The 19478-nt window shown below is 38.3% G+C and overlaps 1 protein-coding gene and 1 long non-coding RNA gene across 2 annotated transcripts in view; both read left to right on the forward strand.

Moving 5' to 3' along the window:
- The window catches only part of HECTD2 (HECT domain E3 ubiquitin protein ligase 2), a 34891-nt gene extending 18732 nt beyond the window's left edge, over window positions 1-16159 (forward strand). The window contains exons 8-21 of the mRNA XM_053388683.1: window positions 2709-2818; window positions 3240-3388; window positions 4221-4344; window positions 5665-5761; window positions 6546-6653; window positions 7817-7949; window positions 8859-8947; window positions 9371-9529; window positions 10185-10259; window positions 11132-11219; window positions 11398-11504; window positions 12191-12306; window positions 12410-12553; window positions 14899-16159. Of these exons, the coding sequence (XP_053244658.1) occupies window positions 2709-2818; window positions 3240-3388; window positions 4221-4344; window positions 5665-5761; window positions 6546-6653; window positions 7817-7949; window positions 8859-8947; window positions 9371-9529; window positions 10185-10259; window positions 11132-11219; window positions 11398-11504; window positions 12191-12306; window positions 12410-12553; window positions 14899-15019 (1620 nt within the window). The 3' untranslated portion in view covers window positions 15020-16159. The remainder of the gene's footprint in view (window positions 1-2708; window positions 2819-3239; window positions 3389-4220; window positions 4345-5664; window positions 5762-6545; window positions 6654-7816; window positions 7950-8858; window positions 8948-9370; window positions 9530-10184; window positions 10260-11131; window positions 11220-11397; window positions 11505-12190; window positions 12307-12409; window positions 12554-14898) is intronic.
- Window positions 130-2653, forward strand: LOC128414038 (uncharacterized). Its single transcript, XR_008330564.1, has 2 exons — window positions 130-1418; window positions 1800-2653. It is a non-coding gene; the product is annotated as an uncharacterized LOC128414038 (long non-coding RNA).
- Window positions 16160-19478: the final 3319 nt, after the last annotated feature.

The raw sequence follows: 19478 nt of genomic DNA on the forward strand, positions 1-19478 counted from the left end.
ACCTCCTCTTCTCCAGGCTAAATATGCCCAGCTCCCTTAGCCGTTCCTCATAAGGCATCGTTTCCAGACCTTTGACCATTTTGGTTGCCCTCCTCTGGACACGTTCCAGTTTGTCAGTTTACAATTTACAAGTAACCATTTCTTCCTATATACATAAAAATGTTAGGTAGTTATTTCACTGTCATTAAAGGATTTGTAGTGCCTCATCACAAACCTGGATTTGCAGGAAGTCAGAATGCAGCCCTCATTTTAAGCAGATTTTATATGTGTCTATTGTTTTAACTCTATCAATGTTTAATTGTATTTTAATGGTTGATTTTTTTTATGTTTTTAACAGTTATTGTTTTATCTGTAAGTTGCCTTGAGTCCCATCAAAGGAAAAGGCAGGGTATAAATAAATATATAACAATAATACTTGGAGGATTTGTAGTGCTTTATCACAAGCCTGGATTTGCATGGGGTAGGGGAGTAAAAGAGAAGGCAGGTTGCACAACACCAGTCACCATGGCATGGGAGAGGGAAGGGAGGGATACTGACAAGGAAAAACAGCAGCAGAACTTCCTGTAAAGCAGGGGTGGTGGGAACAAAGAGAAAAATAAAAGTTTTAAATAACAGCAGAGGTTGAGTAAAACATGGATGGAGACAAACTTAGAGAAGAAACGAGACAATTTTAACAGTAGCCGATGTTTGAGAAGAGTGAGCAGGGGTAACATGGGGGAAAGTGGCTGTTGAAAGCAGTGTTTGAGTACAGTGAGAAGGGAGTTGGGAAAGTCTTGATCTGTTATCTTTTTGATGTTAGTTTCTGTGTTGTGCCCATCTCTGCTGTTTGTTAAAGCTGGTTTGTTCCCCCTCCCCCATTCCTGCTTTACTCAATCTTCAGCCATTGTTTAAAACCACAATTTTCATCTCTGTTTTCTTTCACCCCAGCTTTACTCAAACTTCTGCTGTTGAATGAATTTAGCAAGCAGAGTGAAACACTGAAAGAGGGGGAAATGGCACATTTTAAACGACTCCCTCTTCCATTCAGCTGCCTCATGTGAGAGAGATAAAGGATGTGGAACCCTCAAATATTCCATAGTACCTTCCCACAGTCATATATTTCACTCCTGCTACCATGTGTTGTCTTCAACATGACGTTCCAGATTTAGTGCCATCATTCATAAGAGATACTTGTTAGTACAGTATTTATTCTGCATGACTACACTGAATCTGGAACTTCATGTTGTACACCCATATATGTACAACATCCATCAAGTGAACTTAACATTTTCTAACTGAATAAGCTAATGGACAAACTTGCTCTTAAGTTTCTATTAATATTAAAGATAAAGTACCATATATGAACATGACGTGTGTGCAAAGAAGCTTCAGAAAAGGAAAGAGGACGTGGCATAAAAATGGGGTTGGTATGTGTACAGGTGGGACGCAGGTGGCGCTGTGGGTAAAACCTCAGTGCCTAGGACTTGCCGATCCTATGGTCGGCGGTTCGAATCCCTGCAGTGGGGTGAGCTCCCGTCGTTTGGTCCCAGCTCCTGCCCACCTAGCAGTTCGAAAGCACCCTTAAGTGCAAGTAGATAAATAGGTACCGCTTTATAGCGGGAAGGTAAACGGCGTTTCCGTGTGCTGCGCTGGTGCTGGCTCGCCAGAGCAGCTTCGTCACGCTGGCCACGTGACCCGGAAGTGTCTGCGGACAGCGCTGGCTCCCGGCCTCTAGAGTGAGATGAGCGCACAACCCTAGAGTCTGTCAAGACTGGCCCGTACGGGCAGGGGTACCTTTACCTTTACCTTTATGTGTACAGGTGGAGAGAAGGAGATAGGAAAAAGGGGGGTAAATGTGATAATGGGGTATGTGTGCAAAGCAGGCTGCACAATAGGAGAGAGGAAAAGGCATGAAAATGGGTGAGATGTGTGCAAGGTAGAGTTGAGAAGAGTGAGGCGGTGGGTGGAGGAAAAGGGAAAGTGAAAAGCTGAGTGTCTTGAGGGTGCTGATGGCATCTTGACCTCAAACTTCTAATGACCGCTCCCAACAGCTTCATGTCAATTAAATTTGTGTTGATTAAACGGCATTAAGGATAGAATAGTGCCCTGTGGCACATCATAGCATAACTTCCAGGGAGCTGAAAAGCACTCTCCCAGTGCTACTGTATGGACTCAGTCTCATTTGTAGGCCCCAAAACACTGTAATACAGTGCCCCCAATTCCCATATTGCACTCCCCTTATCCCTCTCTGTAATTGTCATCCATCAGAGTAATCAAGGCCAGCACAGTGCCATTACCAGCTCAGAACCAAGACTGGAACAGGTCTAAAAAAATCCATATTATCCAAGAATGGTTGCAGCTGCCCCATCATAATTCTTTCTGTCACTTTCCCCATGAAAGAGGTTTTTATGATTGGTCAATAGTCCTTCCTGGCCAAGGGTTCCAGGACTGGTTTCTTTAGGAGAGGCCCCACCACTGCCTCTTTCAAGGCAGCAACAAGCACCCACGCACACAATGAAACATTAGCCACACTCTGGACGCATTCAGTCAAACCAGCATGCTAGCTGCATAACTATGCTTTGATATATTTTATTTTATGGTGGTATAAAAATACTTTTATTAATAAATAAAGAAATAGAAGCAATCATTTCTTACTATGGTGATTTTTGTAATAGTATAAAAATAAATTACAACCAAAATACTAACAAAGTGTTTTTAATCTTTTACAGAATCCTCTATTTAGTACCACGTCAACATTTGTTATTTATGCTCACTTGCTAAGACAGATTGCTGCCTTAACAGAAGGCGATCATCACTTCCTAATTCACTGGTTTAAAAAGTAAATCATTCTCTATTGTTTACAATTGGAAAGTGTGTGCTTCCATTGCTAATGGGATTTTATTGTAATATGTTAGTTCTGATTAGGTCAGCTCTTTATTTTTTTTAAAAAAAACACCTTTAAAACCTACTGGCAGTCAATGGAACATGGTTCATTATTTGTAGCAACTATAAAATACACAAATTATACTATATTTTTCTATGCCTAATCTACTCCAGAGTTCCATCTTATACCTACTAACAGACTAGAACTGGCCCACAGAAAAAGTTAACAGTTCTGCTAACTATTCTCCATACCACTTTAGTACAGTTCAATAGAAATTTGTCAGCTATTAAATACTTTTCATTAAAAGCTATGAGTTCCACTAACATTCTACAGTTTGCTTTCTATCATAAAAATGACTTCAGCATATTTCTTATAGGATATCACAGAAGAGATTCAAGCAAGTGCTAGACAGGCTGCTACAGTTTATTTCTCTACGACTCTTTCCTGCAAAGCCTGAAGAATTGCCTCCTCTGGAAAAGTGTTCTTGGTGGATTCCATCAGCAGCCAAAGTGTTGTCTTTATTTAGTAGGTTTCCACAGATTCAATTAGTTTGTGTTCCTTCTTGTAATACAATGCTTTTCTTATATAATGTGTGGTGTTTTTGCCAACCAGGCAGTAAAACTAGTGATGTGCAGTCAATTACCTGTCTATTAGAACAAATCTATGTTTTACATAGATGTCTCTGGCCTTTCTCGCAAAAGTGGCCCAGTCATCTGTGGCAGGACTCCCTTGTGCCAACAGCAGCAGCAGCTCTAGCATCCCTGAACCCATTAATCACACACCCTTTGAAGTTGGATAGAAACTTTTCCATTGGAACTGTCTTTTCACATCCCTCACAGAAGGTGCACTTGTTGTTAACATTCTATTGCTAACACCTTCCATCTGAACAAAAATTGGGAACTTTACATGATAATGGTAGCAGGTCAGCTAAGGGCTTGGAAAATTTACGGACTGCCAATGCAGAATACATCTGAAATAAAAAATGAATGTCAGCATAAGTAAATCACTTCTATTACTGCAGTGATTTAATTTTCTGGTTGTTGTTTAAGAATATAGAACTGAAAACTGCATTAATCTTTGTGTAGACATCTTGTTCAACAAATAAGTTTCTAAATCTAATGCACAGATATTAAAAGTTCAGGGGAAAAAGAGCTAAACGAATGGCACCCAGTTACTTATTTTTTTCCAGCAGTCATGATTTTACTTCCATAGGTGAAGATTTTTTCAGGGATTGACTGGCCGTTTACTGTATATTTTACTTATTTTTGTTGTTTTTTTTATAAAAAGTCTAATTTCATTTCTCTAAAGAAAGCTGGTTGTCATTTCTGAAAACTCATATTTAAATATATCTTTATAGATACTTCAAATAGTCTAGCTAATCCTTCTATTGTTCCATATATGGATTTTTATAATTCTACACTGGATCATATTGATCTCATGGAAGAATATCATAATTGGCAATGTTATGGAAATACTCAAAGGTAAGAATTTTTTAAGAGTTTAGTACCATGGTCTAAAGGCTACTAAATGTCATGGGTTGTGTGTTATCAACCACTGACTGTATTTTTGTTGCAATATTTTCAGGGTTTCCATTTTTACTAAAATGAACCATTCTGTCCATTTTAGAGTGGCTGGAGAAACCCAGCCAGATGGGGTATAAATATATCATCATCATCATCATCATCTATAGTGGTCATCCTATCACTTTTAATTAAAGATATTTTAAAAACAATGGTTTTTCAAAAACTATTGTCTTCCAATAATTTATAGGTAATGTTAGGTTATCAAACTCGTGTACATTAGACAAAAACTTTTCATTTTCCCCCGATTTTAATGTGCAGTTCTTCACCCATTTATGACTCAGATGTTTTCTGAGTAGCTAGTATTGTACTTTTCAGAGATACTTTTCAGCAATGTGTATGCCCATTCACAGCAGCTTTTCAGAAGACCTCAGGCAGTTCTGTTCTTCATCATTGTTCATCTTAATGTGGACTGCTTTGAAGCATTAAGATCAATGTGCAACAGATTGCAAACACTGAATTCTTATTAGGGCAACGAAGTCCTATATTTTGCATGCTGAGGCTGACAATACTTCATTTCAGTGGCTGGGCTAATGCAACCAGCATGTTGCATTTCTATTCCATGGCTAATATTATTTGTTGCTCCTGTATATCATACATATTGCTTTCATGTTGTTAATAAATGTTTTTCTTTTTTAATTCAAAATATCAGTTATGCTCTGCTAATCTCCTTATTCATCCTTTTGCCTTCTTCAACAAACTGTCCACACAAACAAAAGTATGTTCATAGCTAATAGTTTGGGAAATCATAGCTTTACTAGTTTTTGGAGAAACAGCTGTATGGTACATTGTCCGACTTATGGTTTTCCAATTCCATGTTTCACGAATAACAGGAATATAGGGGTAGGGTGGCAGTTTGAATCAATATTGTGGCAACAACCTGGGTGGATGGGTTTTCAGTTTTTCTGGGATGGCAGGAGGTAAGATTCAGATTGACAGCTTTCTGCCACAAGAGAGGATTCCTCAAAAAGCTGGTCTTGTTCCCTCCCCCAAAAAGACAGCAGGACTTAATCCAAGCTACAGCTCAGCACTTTAAAGCAGGGCTGGAGAACCTGTGGCCTCCATATTTTGACATGGTGGTCTTGATATGGGTGGTTGTTAGGCAGTCCCTTATTGCCTTGCTTTAGGACTTTTGTTTGTTGTATTTGGCTACTCTAATTCATAGTGTTTAATATAATCACTTTGAAAGTAATATAATTAATGCTTCTCTGTCTGTTTCAGGTTTTCCTTCTGTCAATATCCATTTATTATTTCTATAGCAGCAAAAAAGGTTATTATTCAAAAAGATTCTGAACAACAAATGATAAATATTGCACGGGTAAGTATTTTTTTAATTAAAATATATAATGTATTAAAATAGGTTCATAAATATGCCCACAAATGTTACTAGGCTACCAAAAAATTCAGTAGCCCCCTGGGTGCTGATCAAGGAGAGAGTCGGAGCTCCATCTCCCCTGATGCAACTTGCTGCATTTTTATTCTGGACATGGAGAAGGCTTCCACCCTCTGACAAGTTACTTTGTTTCTATGCTGGGTGCAGAGGAGGGTCAGAGTTTTCCCTCCCTTCTCCATGGGGTGCCAACTTGAATAAAATATGGGGAGGGCCAGGTAAGCACCGCCCCACACAATCGATCACATGACGTGACACACGTACACCATTTGAATGGCAATTCCCATCAACTTCGGGGGAGCCCAGGCCCCTCAAATATTTTAGGGGGGCACAAAGGAACCTCAGCCCCTAGGAGTTGGCTCCTATGCTTCTCCACCAGCCCACTCACTCACCTACATAGAATTCCATGCACTTGTTTATGGCTACGAGGCTAATGCTTTAATTCAAAGCTGTATTAAAATCAGTATAAGGAATATTCTATATCATTGGGCAGTGACTCTGAGAAAAATTAGAATTTGCAGGATTGCCCGATCTAAAATTGGCAGTGGAAAACTGTTCTATTATTCTAAGTATTGCATAATTTATTCTGCAATATTTTGTATAAACCACAGTGTTTCAGAAAGGAGTTTCATTAGTTCAGAGTCCTACATAAGACATAGATGATAATATGCTGTAGTTAATTCTTTTGTTTTATGTCTTGGATTCTAAACAGCAAAGCCTTGTGGACAAAGTCTCACGGAGGCAGAGACCTGACATGAACATGTTGTTTCTAAATGTGAAAGTGAGGAGAATGCACCTAGTTAGCGATTCACTAGATGAGGTAAACAGAATTATTTCTATATTGATTCTTGAAAGATGCCTCTAAGCTGCACATGCATATAATCTACCTGAAGGTACTTGTCTGGTTTCATAACCTGGTGTGTAATCCAGTATAAAATCATTTTCCCATTTCAGTGGTAAAGGGAAACTCTGGTTTCAGCAAATCTTCAGTTATGGCATTTAAGTGAAGGTTGTAGGGGAGGGGCAGGAAGGGGAGGGGAAAGTGCATGGTCTTTTCAACCAGTATATTGACGTTTACTCTGCCAAATGATCATATGCTGCTTTTATAGATCACACATTGTTACTGCTTTTAAGTTGTATTACAAAAATTGTTTTTTATATTTTGTTTCTGTTTACGGGCAGAGTAGAAGTAGTTTAAATAAATAACTAAATCATAAACTATGTTTGCAGTTTTGCAAAACATTGGCAAGAGCTTCTTTTTAATTCAGTGCATAGGGCCTGACTCAGAAATGATGACCGTACTGTGCAATCAACTGTGACAAATGTTTTAAAACACTATCACTGCAGCCAGGCAGTGGCAAAAAAATCTTCTGTATACCAACCACTTACAGTGGTACCCCAGGTTACATACGCTTCAGGTTACATACACTTCAGGTTACAGACTCCGCTAACCCAGAAATAGTACCTCGGGTTAAGAACTTTGCTTCAGGATGAGAACAGAAATCATGCAGCAGCGGTGGTGGTGCGGCAGCAGCAGGAGGCTCCATTAGCTAAAGTGGTGCTTCAGGTTAAGAACAGTTTCAGGTTAAGAACGGACCTCCGGAACAAATTAAGTACGTAACCAGAGATACCACTGTATTTCCATTTGGAGATTATATAGTGAACAAGAGAAACAACAAGAGAAACAATATGAAACAATATGAAAATGTACACATTCTATTCCTGCCTTCACTCTCTTACACTTCTAAGGACAAACTATCACAATGCTGTTCCCATGGCATTCAGATATTATCAAAGGATTCAGTATAGGAAGAAAATGCAGTTCCACATTCATGGACTATTGATTCCTCAAAGACTAATAAGATGTGTTTATGATGTCTGAGTTAAATAATAAACTGATTTCACATGTTAAATAAAAGGTATAACATTAAAATGTTTTTTATGTTTCTTTTTACTAATTTATATATGTGTGCTTTTAAACAGCTGACAAGGAAAAGAGCAGATTTGAAAAAGAAATTGAAAGTTACATTTGTAGGAGAAGCTGGTCTTGACATGGGTGGCCTAACAAAAGAATGGTTTCTTCTTCTAATTCGACAAATTTTTCATCCAGACTATGGTGAGTGTTTAAACTGAAGCTCTTCTATCACTTCCAGTCAGACAAGAATTAAGAATTGCAAAGCGGAGAGGATTTTTATTTAAATTAACTCCTCAACTTTGTGCCAAGAATTCTTTGGTACTAACCTACTCATCTGGGACATGATAGATCTATGCTTCCAGTATGAACCAGCCTGCATACTTAAGCCCTGTTTCATATTTCTCTACTGTGGAAAATGTGGAGGATGAAAATGCAGGAAAAACTGTTTTCAGTGGTTGTAATGAAGCTATGGTATTCTGCAAGTAGGTTCGCTTTCTCTCTATTAGTATTCCGATTATGAGTAAGAATGGTTTATTACAGAGGGACTTGGAATCTATTGAATTATTGAGGGTTGTTTTTTTTTTTTGAAAAAATTGTTCTTTTTTGTCATTCAGTTTATATTAATAATGTATAAACCTGTATAGCTTTTTTTTGTTTTATTGGATATTGTTGATATTGTTGTTCTTTGTAATCATTTTGTAACTCATTTATGGACCTGTCTGGGTCAAAAAAGAGCTCTGATAGAAATTAAATTAGTATGTTGCTGATAGCTTCATGGTTTGTTAGATTTATAGCACTCTTTTTTCCATTTCAACTTCCAGCTTAAATTTTCATAATGATGAAAAGTAATTATATGAAAGGGAAAGACAATATCTGAAATGGGCAGAGAAATTTGTTTTAAGGAATTTGCTTTCTAACGTCCTGACAACACAGTCAATGCAAGCAAACATTTGAATAAATTTGGAAGCAGAATCCGGTTAAAGGTGCATACGTCTAAGTCTATTTGAAATCAACAGGGCTTCAAGAATTCTTGATCATGGCAAGATCACACTGTATTTGGGGCACAAGTGATAGAATTTTAATACAAAAAATATTTGTTCTATTCGACAGGCATGTTTACATATCACAAGGACTCTCACTGTCATTGGTTTAGCAGCTTGAACTGTGATAACTACTCTGAATTCCGATTGGTTGGTGCTGTATCCTTTCCTGTCCACTAGAAGGTGCTGTGTACACAGCAGATTAACCATGTCACAAATATTTGAACTTTTAAATTAATTGTTTTTCCTTTCATAGCAAATCATTAAAGTTTTCTTATATTGTTTATGTACAGTGGATGTTAACATATATTTTTGTGATTAAAGAACGAGAGAGAGAGAGAACAGCAGTTTGCTTCCAAAATGCTCAGCTAAACCAGTTGTTGCTTACTTCAAATCAAATGGCAGATTGCAAGGCTGAATTTATTAAATAGCCATACTTTCTGTAGGCTATACATTATATCTTATAATTTTGCATTCAGTTTTACAAGTCCTCTTTAAATGTTTCTGTTCACACACAACTCAAACTGTACTGCGATACCTTATGACAAGAGTATGATTTTCAGCTTAACATCCAGCACCTAGCTAATGGGACTAGCTGTGTATAATAGTATCACACTGGATATTCGATTTCCACTATGCTGCTACAAAAAGCTACTTAGTCCTCCCATTGTACCAAGTGATCAGAATGCACCTGTAGGAATTGGTAGCGTTACTATTGATGACCTATGTCGGGTAATGCCGGTAGGTATAAAACAATGCTTTAAAAGAACACTTGCAAATAGTAATTCTTGTGTTATTATTTTCTTGGGTTTCCTAAGCTTCCAGCCACAGTCTATATTCTTTAACACTGATTTTGACTCTGCATTTTCAGACTGCATTTATATACTGGCAATGCAGTTTATATTCTGCAAGCATAGACAAATTCCAGGTTGCTATTAGAAATTTCACACATTGAGGCCCATGTTATGATGCTAGGAAACATACACCAGTGTTGAGGGATGATATTTAAAACTACTGCTTGTGTCTTATAGTAGCTTTATGCTTGTCACAAATGGGCCATGTGACTTTTTAATCATAAGCTAAAGTTGCAATTTAGACTTCAGCCATGCTTGGAAGGTTTGCAGTTGAGAGCTAAATGACACCTTATTTGTGATATACCATGGTTGTTCACTGTGAGAACAAGATGCTGCACTAGATGGGCCATTGGCCTGATCCAGCATGCTTTTCTTAGGTTTTTAAGCTATTGTGTTTTAAAGTGGAAAGCAGCAATTCATACATATAGTATACAGTATGACCAGTATGCGTTCCCAGTTGATCTGTACTTTTTGTGTTGAGATTTAGGTGAAAAGGAGGACATCTTCTATATTACAAATGTTACATTTTTTTCTGCTTGCAGGAACTGGCTCATGGACTAAATGAACTTCTTTCCTATGAAGGGAATGTTGAAGAAGACTTTTATTCAACCTTCCAGGTATAATAGAAAAGCAATTATTATAAAATAGAAAAGGTAGTCTATGTCCTATTTCTAACAATATAAAAATTATACTGAAAATTAGCTTTACAAAATAGTTCTGAAAATTAGTAACTTCATGTAAAATAGACATCTGACATGTAAAATACCAGCATGTGCTTTTACAGCACTTGATCTTCATCATTCTTGCTTAATGGATAGCTGTATAGTGGGTTATATTCCTGCCCAGGAATAGCCAGTTAATTTATTGTTGCCCTCAGCAGCTTGGAATACATGGTCCTCCTGTCATCTGCATTCTGTTTATCTGCCTCTGTAACTCATGTGGTTACTGAAGCTCTTCCTTTCTCATTTTTCCCATTAAGGCAGGGGACTGAGGTTTGGGATTGTAATAGCAGGTCAAAAGAAAGAAAGAAAATACATCCATTTTCCTTTTTTACAGTGGGTGTCCAAGTGAAGTGTAGTATTTACCCTCTAGTGCTCAGGACTATTCCCAAAAACAATGGGCGTTTTCCCCCAATCTTACTGATGAGCCATCCCAACCTTTCCTTAACTGGGATCCAGGTAGCGCTTTAATTGTGCAGTTATGTGTGTGCATTGAATGAAAGCCCCCTCTAGGACTATTGTATACATACAGCTGTTGTATGTATATATAGGGGGTTTTTATTTCATACTCACCCCGCCTTTCCTTCAAGGAGACAATGTACACAATACTCCCCTCCAAGCCTGCGTAGTAAGTTAGGCTGAGAGATACTGAGTAGCCCCAAAACACCCGGTGAGCTTCATGACTAAGTGATTATTCAAACCAGGATCTCCTAAGTCCTAGACTGGCACACTAACCACTGTAGCACACTGATGCTGTTATTTCTAACCAGGTATTTCAAGAAGAATTTGGAGTCATAAAATGTTACAACCTAAAGCCTGATGGTGATAAAATCGCAGTTACAAATCAGAATAGAAAAGGTAATTTGATTTCATTATTAAACTTGCAAATATTAAGGTGATTTTCTTAAATTTAGCTGGTTTGTAAAAACACACCAGGTTATAATATAGTAACTCTGCATATTTTTAGTGTGGTGCAGGGCAATAAATGTTAATGATTAATGTGTGGCAAAAGAAATGAAAACTCCTTTCTTTTCAGAGTACGTTCAACTTTATGTAGACTTCCTTCTCAACAAATCAATCTACAAACAGTTTGCAGCATTTTATTATGGATTTCATAGTGTCTGTGCTTCATATGCATTAATGGTAAGAATAAAAAGCAAAAAGTATTTGGAAAATGTACTAAACAAAAGTTTGAAGAATTTATTGTATTCTCTAGAGATTGTGTAATATGTGCATGGAGTTTGCCCATGAATAATACTATAGAAATGATAAACTTGAAGTGCCTTGTGCCACAAAATACTAAGTAGTGAAGATATATAATGCCTTATGCTATTGAGTAATTACTAGTTAATAGTTTCAAGACATCAGAGCATCTTACATATGAAGAGGTTTTGTGAGCTCATTGAGTTTCCACATTGTTTCTGTACCAGCAGACTTCCTCCCCCACACATCTAAATTCCAACTCACTATAGAAGTCAGCATAGATTCTACAGAATCATTCAGCTCAGACATAGAAAACCCATGCTAAATGGGTGCAATAAGCACCTCAGAAATAGGGCAGGATATATATGCAATAAATAGAAGGATCATTGTTGAATGATCAACAATGTGCAGGTGCTTTTCTTTTTTCTTGCTTTGTACAGGAAAGTAACAGTGGGTTTAGTGACACCTTAGTAATATACCTTAACTCACAAGCTGATCAATTTGTTCAGTCAATCTGGACATGATTTAAGTTCATAACAATAAATGGGACTAAATTAATTTAAATCCACTGCTTAACTATTTAACTAGTTTGTGTGATCTAGTTTTCAAATTCAATAATTTGGCAGCTGCTTCGTCCTGAGGAGGTTGAAATTCTAGTTTGTGGAAGTCCTGAACTGGATATGCATTCTCTTCAGAAGCACACGCAATATGACGGTTACCAGAAAACTGACCTTACTGTCCGGTAGACATATTTTCCCCCTTGATTCTTAATGCTAATTTCTACAGAATTCCAATAAAAACCAATTGTCAATGGGGACTGAAACTGGGTTTTATGCCTATTGCAGGTATTTCTGGGAAGTAGTACTTGAATTTCCTCTTGAACTTCAAAAGAAGCTCCTGCATTTTGCTACAGGAAGTGACAGAGTACCTGTAGGAGGAATGGCCGACCTGAATTTCAAGATTTCAAAGAGTGAAGCATCCACAAATTGGTAACTTCTGTTTCCGTTTCCATTATTCTGACTTTAAATACATTGAGGGGCATATGGGAGCAAACCTTCTCATTGGTGGCCCTGCACTTGTGGAACTGTGTTCCTGTTTTTATTCTGATTATAATGGCTGTACTGGGCGGGCCATTGTTTTAATGTACTGGCAATTTTAATGTTATTTATTGTTTTAAATTGTGTATGCATTATTATTTGCTTTAGTTTATATATATTGGTTTACCATCTTGTGAAGAAATCATTCTGAAATGTGGAATATAAGTATCTTAAATAGATAACTTTGTTTCATTAATGTATCGTTTTGTTATGTTAGTTGCATAGCTTTTTAAAAACCAGAGTTCCTTTATAATAAACTTATTCCCCCTAGATTTAAAGCTGTAAGCAAATACAGTTGGTTTAACTCATGTAAGCCAAATAACCAGATAACCTTTTGAAGGTTGGCTTGCTGAAGTCTATATCCTAACACTGTTTATTTTAATAGGCCAGCTTTATAGGCCATAGTTTTCAGCTGACTTGTTCTGAAACTTAGCAGTTTATTTGAAACAGGATCCCATAATGCTAAGCTGAGATTCTACAAAAGTGACACTAAACTCTGCCGAAGTCCTCCCAGCTGTGTGGGAAGGGAAAGAAGAAGGAAATGTGCAAGTCCAATTCTTTGCTCAGGCTCATTCATGCTTGTCCATAGAGCACTAAAACAGGGTTGGGGAGCCTCTGACCCACAGGCCAAGTTAGGGCTGCCAGGCCTCCCTTTCGGCCTGTGAGGCCATTTTGGCCAAGCCATTCCCACCTACCCTACAAGTGAAAACAGGTACAAACTTGGTTCGGTCAAAAGGGGTTTTGCAGGTACCATCAATCAGCCTGATTGTGAGTGCCTGCAAAGCCCAAAGGGCTTCATGAGATAGCACTTTGAAAGGGGCTTCTAAAGACCCCTGTGGCCATGATGATTTCAAGTGACCTTTTTATTGCCATCAGGTGATTAAAAGGTGGGTGGCTCTCCCTGCCCATCAGTCTTGGCCCACAACAGGCGGGAATGATAATGATCTGGCCAAATCCAGTACCCCACCCCTGCACTAAACCTTGGCTTAGCATTACAGCCATTGGGAGAGTAGATGGATTGCATCAGAATGATGGCTTAGTACTGTGTTCCCACCTGTGGTCTAGGCTATTCCAGATTCCACACTCAGTGGCTATAAAGGTACAGTGGTCCCTCGGGTTACATACGCTTCAGGTTACAGACTCCGCTAACCCAGAAATAGTACCTCGGGTTAAGAACTTTACTTCAGGATGAGAACAGAAATCGCGTGGTGGCAGCAGCGGGAGGCCCCATTAGCTAAAGTGGTACCTCAGGTTAAGAACAGTTTCAGGTTAAGAACGGACCTCCAGAACAAATTAAGTTATTCACTCGAGGTACCACTGTACTTTACCCTGTGCTGCTTCATCGATTGGAGCTGAATTAGGAGATTTCTTAAACCAGGGGTAACCAAAAAGCGCACACACAGCCTGACAACTTCCCTAAGTCTGTCCAACTTTTTAACTCATTAAAAATAAGCAATTTCTTATCGTTTCTATCCCAAATTTGGCATAAGCCATCCATACACTTACCTCTCCTACACTGTCAAGTTTCAAATAAGTGCATTGAACCATTTTCTAACTATAAGCCATATAAAATATACCTCTCACCCTAATTCTCATTATAAATAGCAGAATGTGATTCAAGTGACACACCCTTAACATTGGGCTGCAGCTATAATTGTGTGGCCCAATTATATTGGCTTTCAGTTCCTCTTGTGTGGCAGTCCCTTTGACTAGAATACCTGTTTCTTAATTTAAGTACAGAGAGCTACTTTGTGTGAATTGCTTTCAGCAAAAACTAGTCCCTCTACTAAAAAGAATGGGATCTGACTCACCCAGATCCGAGAGCCAGTGTGGTGTAGTGGTTAAGAGCGGTAGTCTTGTAATCTGGTGATCCAGGTTCGTGTCCCCGCTCCTCCACATGCAGCTGCTGGGTGACCTTGGGCCAGTCACACTTCTTTGAAGTCTCTCAGCCCCACTCACCTCACAGAGTGTTTGTTGTGGGGGAGGAAGGGAAAGGAGAATGTTAGCCGCTTTGAGACTCCTGAAGGGGAGTGAAAGGCGGGATATCAAATCCAAACTCTTCTTCTTTTCTTCTTCTTCTTCTTCTTCTTCTTCTTCTTCTTCTTCTTCTTCTTCTTCTTCCCAGCACTTACATACATATTTGCACACATGGAACAGTGGATTGTAGCAAAAGTTAAATTTAGTCAGTTGAGTTGTTTCTTACTAAAAATGTGTATGTTCTCTCACAATATTTTTAGGTTACCTGTTGCCCACACTTGCTTCAATCAGCTCTGCCTGCCTCCTTACAAGACCAAAAAAGAGCTGAAACAGAAGTTGACAATTGGAATTTCAAATGCAGAAGGCTTTGGTTTAGAATAAGAACACTTGAAAAGTATAGCCAATGTAGCACTCGCTTTCCTCTGACTGTGCCTTTAAAGCTTTTCATTTTGCTTTTAATTCTGTAACAGTCTTACCTAGAACAGTATAGAATTGTTTGTTTGTTTTTTAAAGAAAAAGTGCACTCTTTTCTGTATAGAAATATACTCTCTTGCTGGAAAACAATTTTGTACAGTATTCATGTTTATTTGTTTTTACAATACTCGATAGAGGAAAGATGTCAGGACTGTCAGATCTGAGGATGTATATATTTGCCTTCGTCTAAATGAAACTGTCTCTTACTGTCTTCACAAAGGGAGGTGACTTAAGAAAGTCAGCCTCTGTCTCCTCAGGTTGCACAAGCTACAGGCAAAAGCTACAGACTACTTCACTGTTGGTTTAGCTTATGGATATTCCCCAGGGAAGTACAGCAAATAATATATATTTTAAAATACTTTTATATTGTAAGTCGCCTCAAGACAAATTTTAGTAGTAGGCATCTAAGAAATTAAATGGGGGGGAATCTTGATTAATTAAACCTGATGAAAGGTGATCTCCAAACAGTACACACAATATAGCAGAGCTTATAGCTGCCATTGACCTGAGGCATGTGGTGAGGCAAATAACAGTTTTAAGGTAGAGCAAATATAGTATTAATATATTGTTAATATTTGGGCTTTCATTCTCAAGAAATGAACTATTTTAAAAGCATGTAAATAATTGCCTGTAGGCCAATATGATTTTGATAGTGCAATATAAAGCTAAAGATTTATTTTTACAAATTTTAGGGTTTCCGATGTTATATATTAAGCCTTTACATATTAACAGAGCTGATTGTACAGGAATGTAAAAACTGCTGTTTTAAATTTATCTAGATTCTTGGACCAACTTTAAGTATTAAATCAATTGCATGATTGTGATATTAAGCTAGACAGTTTGGCTGTTAGTGTACTTTTGTAATTGTAATTTTAAGAAAAGGAAATATAATGTATAATAGTACATTTGAATTTATTTGATGGTAAACAAGTCACCTCTCAAAGCAATGAAAGGTGTAATTTTGATATTTTAAAATTATACATCTTTTCATTAGGAATTTCATACTGTCTTTTACACAAGGTTTAAAATAAATTGAGCAAATTTTTATACAGTTGTGAATGTTATAAAATTGTATCAGATATTCTAGCTTTTATTTATCTCAATGCCACAAGAAATGGAGATGACAACTAGCCTAGATGTTGATAAAAACAGATTAGACAGACTTATCAATGACACATCTATCAATGGCTATGCTGTGAGAGATAAATGGATCCTCTGTTTCCATAGACACCATAGTGCTGATTACCAGCTGCTGCCAGATACTACTGGAAAAGAACTGTTGCCTTCATTTTTTGCAGGTATCTGGATAACAACTGTTGAAACCAGAATGCTGGACTTGATGGATATGTGGTTTGATCCAGCCATGTTTCTTCCTTCCCTTCTAGGAGAGATTTAGACCAGATAACCTTCAGTGAGCATATGGGGCTTCTCTGCATTCAGACTGCCTCAATTACATCTGTAGTAGCAAGTGAGCCCTTCTACATTAATTATATAAAAAAACTGGAGCTCTCGAGTGTTTGGTCCATGGAAAACTGATTCATTAGTACTACTTTAAAGTTAAAGGGTTTCCCCCCAAGCCCATATCCAATAAGTGAAGCACTAATATTCTGCATTCCAGAAGCATTTATCAACAACCATATAGGCTTCTAGGGACACAGTTAATATGACACTGGGGGAACTTTTGAAAGGAACCAGCTCACAGGCCACATATCAGGTTTTTTTTACTGTGAGTATGTAGCGGAGGACATGGACTGCTGCCCTGCCTAGTAGACCAGAAGAGTCATACAGCTTCTGCTTGAGTTTCCTGGCTCCCTTCCAGCACCCACTTAAAAGCCAGTATATGTTGGTTTTAATTTGAGTCATTACCTCTCCTGGTGAGAGTGAAGAGCTAAAAGATACAGTACAAGGGAATGGCAATGTCAGATACTTAAATGTTATAGCAGATCTCTATCCATTAAAAGTGCTGGTCTCGTGGCAGTAACTGATGAACTCAATTTTACAGAATAGACTGAAGAGTCTTACCACAGACAATTCTGGAGCAGTGCCTTGGACAAACAGATTAAAGGGAATAATATGGGGAACATAAATCAATCAGCAGCACATGAGTCTCTTAGTCTCAGGGTCATGGGCCCCACAGTGGGCAAAATATTCCTGCATTGCAGGGTGTTGGACTAGTTGATGCTTGTAGTCCCTTTCGATTCTGTGATTCTAGAGACAACTCCGCCATTAGGAAAAGGGGGGGTTTTGAGTGTCATGCAAGGGCAGCAAAGAGTTAAATCTATTATAAACTGTTGCTGCTATCAGCAAGGGTGAAGAGGGACTTTTGGGAGTAGAGATTCTGCCTCTGGTGCCAAAATAATGTGATTGGCCATGGATACAATGCATTGTCCAGTGAGAGGGGAGGATTAGCTGCTCCAATTCAGACAGAAAGATCTCTTAGGCTAGCCTTGCTCATTTCAAGAATAAATGGAATCACTGCCTTTCTGGCAATTCTCTACTCACTGACTAAACACCAACCCTTGAATCAGGAAGCAAGACCTATTCATAAACCCCTGTGCTCTAGATACTCCTTCAAATAGAATCCAGTCAAATATTAATTTAATTCCAACTTGTTTATTATATTTGTATCCCATGCTTCCTCCAAGCAGCTGCACATTGTTCCTCTCAACTTCAGAACAAACTAGTGAAATAGGATGAGCAATTGTAATTAGCATTGCTGCTGAACACAGAACTTTGTTTATCCAATATGTCTAGTTAGCTGGAAGTTCAGAAATATTTCTTGAGGGTTCTTTCTTTAGGAAAGGCTGGATAGGAATGGGTTAAAGCACCTCAGAGTTAGGGGAGATACACTCCCCAAAGGCACAAAGAAAAATCACTGTGATATCCAAAAGGTTTTCTTGAAACTGACCTTTGGACTAAATCAAAACCAAATGGACAAATAGTTTCCATGCCTGGGACAAAAAATGTATATATATGTAAGTTTCAGCTATGAAGAACAAGTTCCATAACTGGCAGTGAGAGATACCCATCTATGCTAATGTTATTCGCTTGATGGATTATGACCACTGTCTAAATTAGGGAGGAACCTAATATGAGAGAAAACAAGGCAACAAAAGAAAAGGAAGGGTGACAGAACAAGTACTGTGTAAGACACAGCTTAAATTAGAATTGTTTTGAGATTAATTCATTATTAAAGAAATGAAAGCAAATCTACTTTATGCTTTGGTACTCTAATATTGTAAGGGGAGATGGTGCATGAGTACAGAAGTCTAGAGCCCACCATGTCAAAGTGGAAAGTCACTGCCGAATGGACTGTTGTCACACTGTCTATGCCCAATTGTTACTGCCTTTCCAGAATTAAATGCTAGAAAACATTTGAATGGAGAGTCTTTGGGAAAAGTTTCCATTCAATTTTAATACAGGTGTGTCATTAGTTTGCTGCCCAGATTGAGAACTTGATTTGAAGGCTCTAAATCAATTTCTGGCTTCCTGAGCAGGTTAATGTCCCCAGATTTGCAAGCTGATACACTGGACATCTATTTGCTCTCAGGTCATTCGTCCTGGTTCATTCGTCCTGGGACTCCACCAGGAAGCCAGTAGGTTCCTGAGTGGCATATTCATTCTCAGAAGGCTGCAATCAAGTCCAGAGCTACCCGCTAATGTTTTGACAGTTCTGTTGCCACTCCACTGCTTCAAATATTCTGTATCAAAAACTGTACATATTTCAAGAACTTTTCGGGCCTGTTAACCTATTTTAGATTGGGGGGGGATAATCTGTTTTCTATCAAATTAATTGAATAAAAATACTCCACTGCTACACAGATACTATACTATGTTGCTTGTCTTGTCATTTATAATTAGCAGTCGTATAAAGAAACCACATATGCCTTCTGCTGTCATTCCACATCATTAGGGCTGATGACAAGAGGAATTTCACATTATGTCTGTCTAGACATCCATTAAAAATGTAAAATAGTCATCACTTCGCTTGTCCACAGACAGGTGGCACTGCAAGCTACACTGTGACCAAAGGTGGGGATGGGTGGTCCAATCAAACCAAGAAGGGACAGCTTGAACTAGTTGCAACAGCGCCCCAGAAGCTGCCTTGCTCCCCCGACTCTTGTGCGTGCTAGCCTTGGGGCCCATGCCCTTGGGATCCAGATCCCCAGGTTAGCTAGTGCTATTACTTCCTGCTTTTTTTTAATAATAGTTTTCTTTATTCAATGCTGTTTATCCGGAGAACGTTTTGTGACGGAATTAAAATCGTTTTTTCTTGTAATTAGACTTTCGATGGATTATCATATGTATTTTTGGCCAAGACTCCGTCTTCTCAATGACGGTTGCCTCCACACGGACTAGATCCCCC

The sequence above is a fragment of the Podarcis raffonei genome, chromosome 5, assembly GCF_027172205.1.
Source record: "Podarcis raffonei isolate rPodRaf1 chromosome 5, rPodRaf1.pri, whole genome shotgun sequence".
Classification (NCBI taxonomy): domain Eukaryota; kingdom Metazoa; phylum Chordata; class Lepidosauria; order Squamata; family Lacertidae; genus Podarcis; species Podarcis raffonei.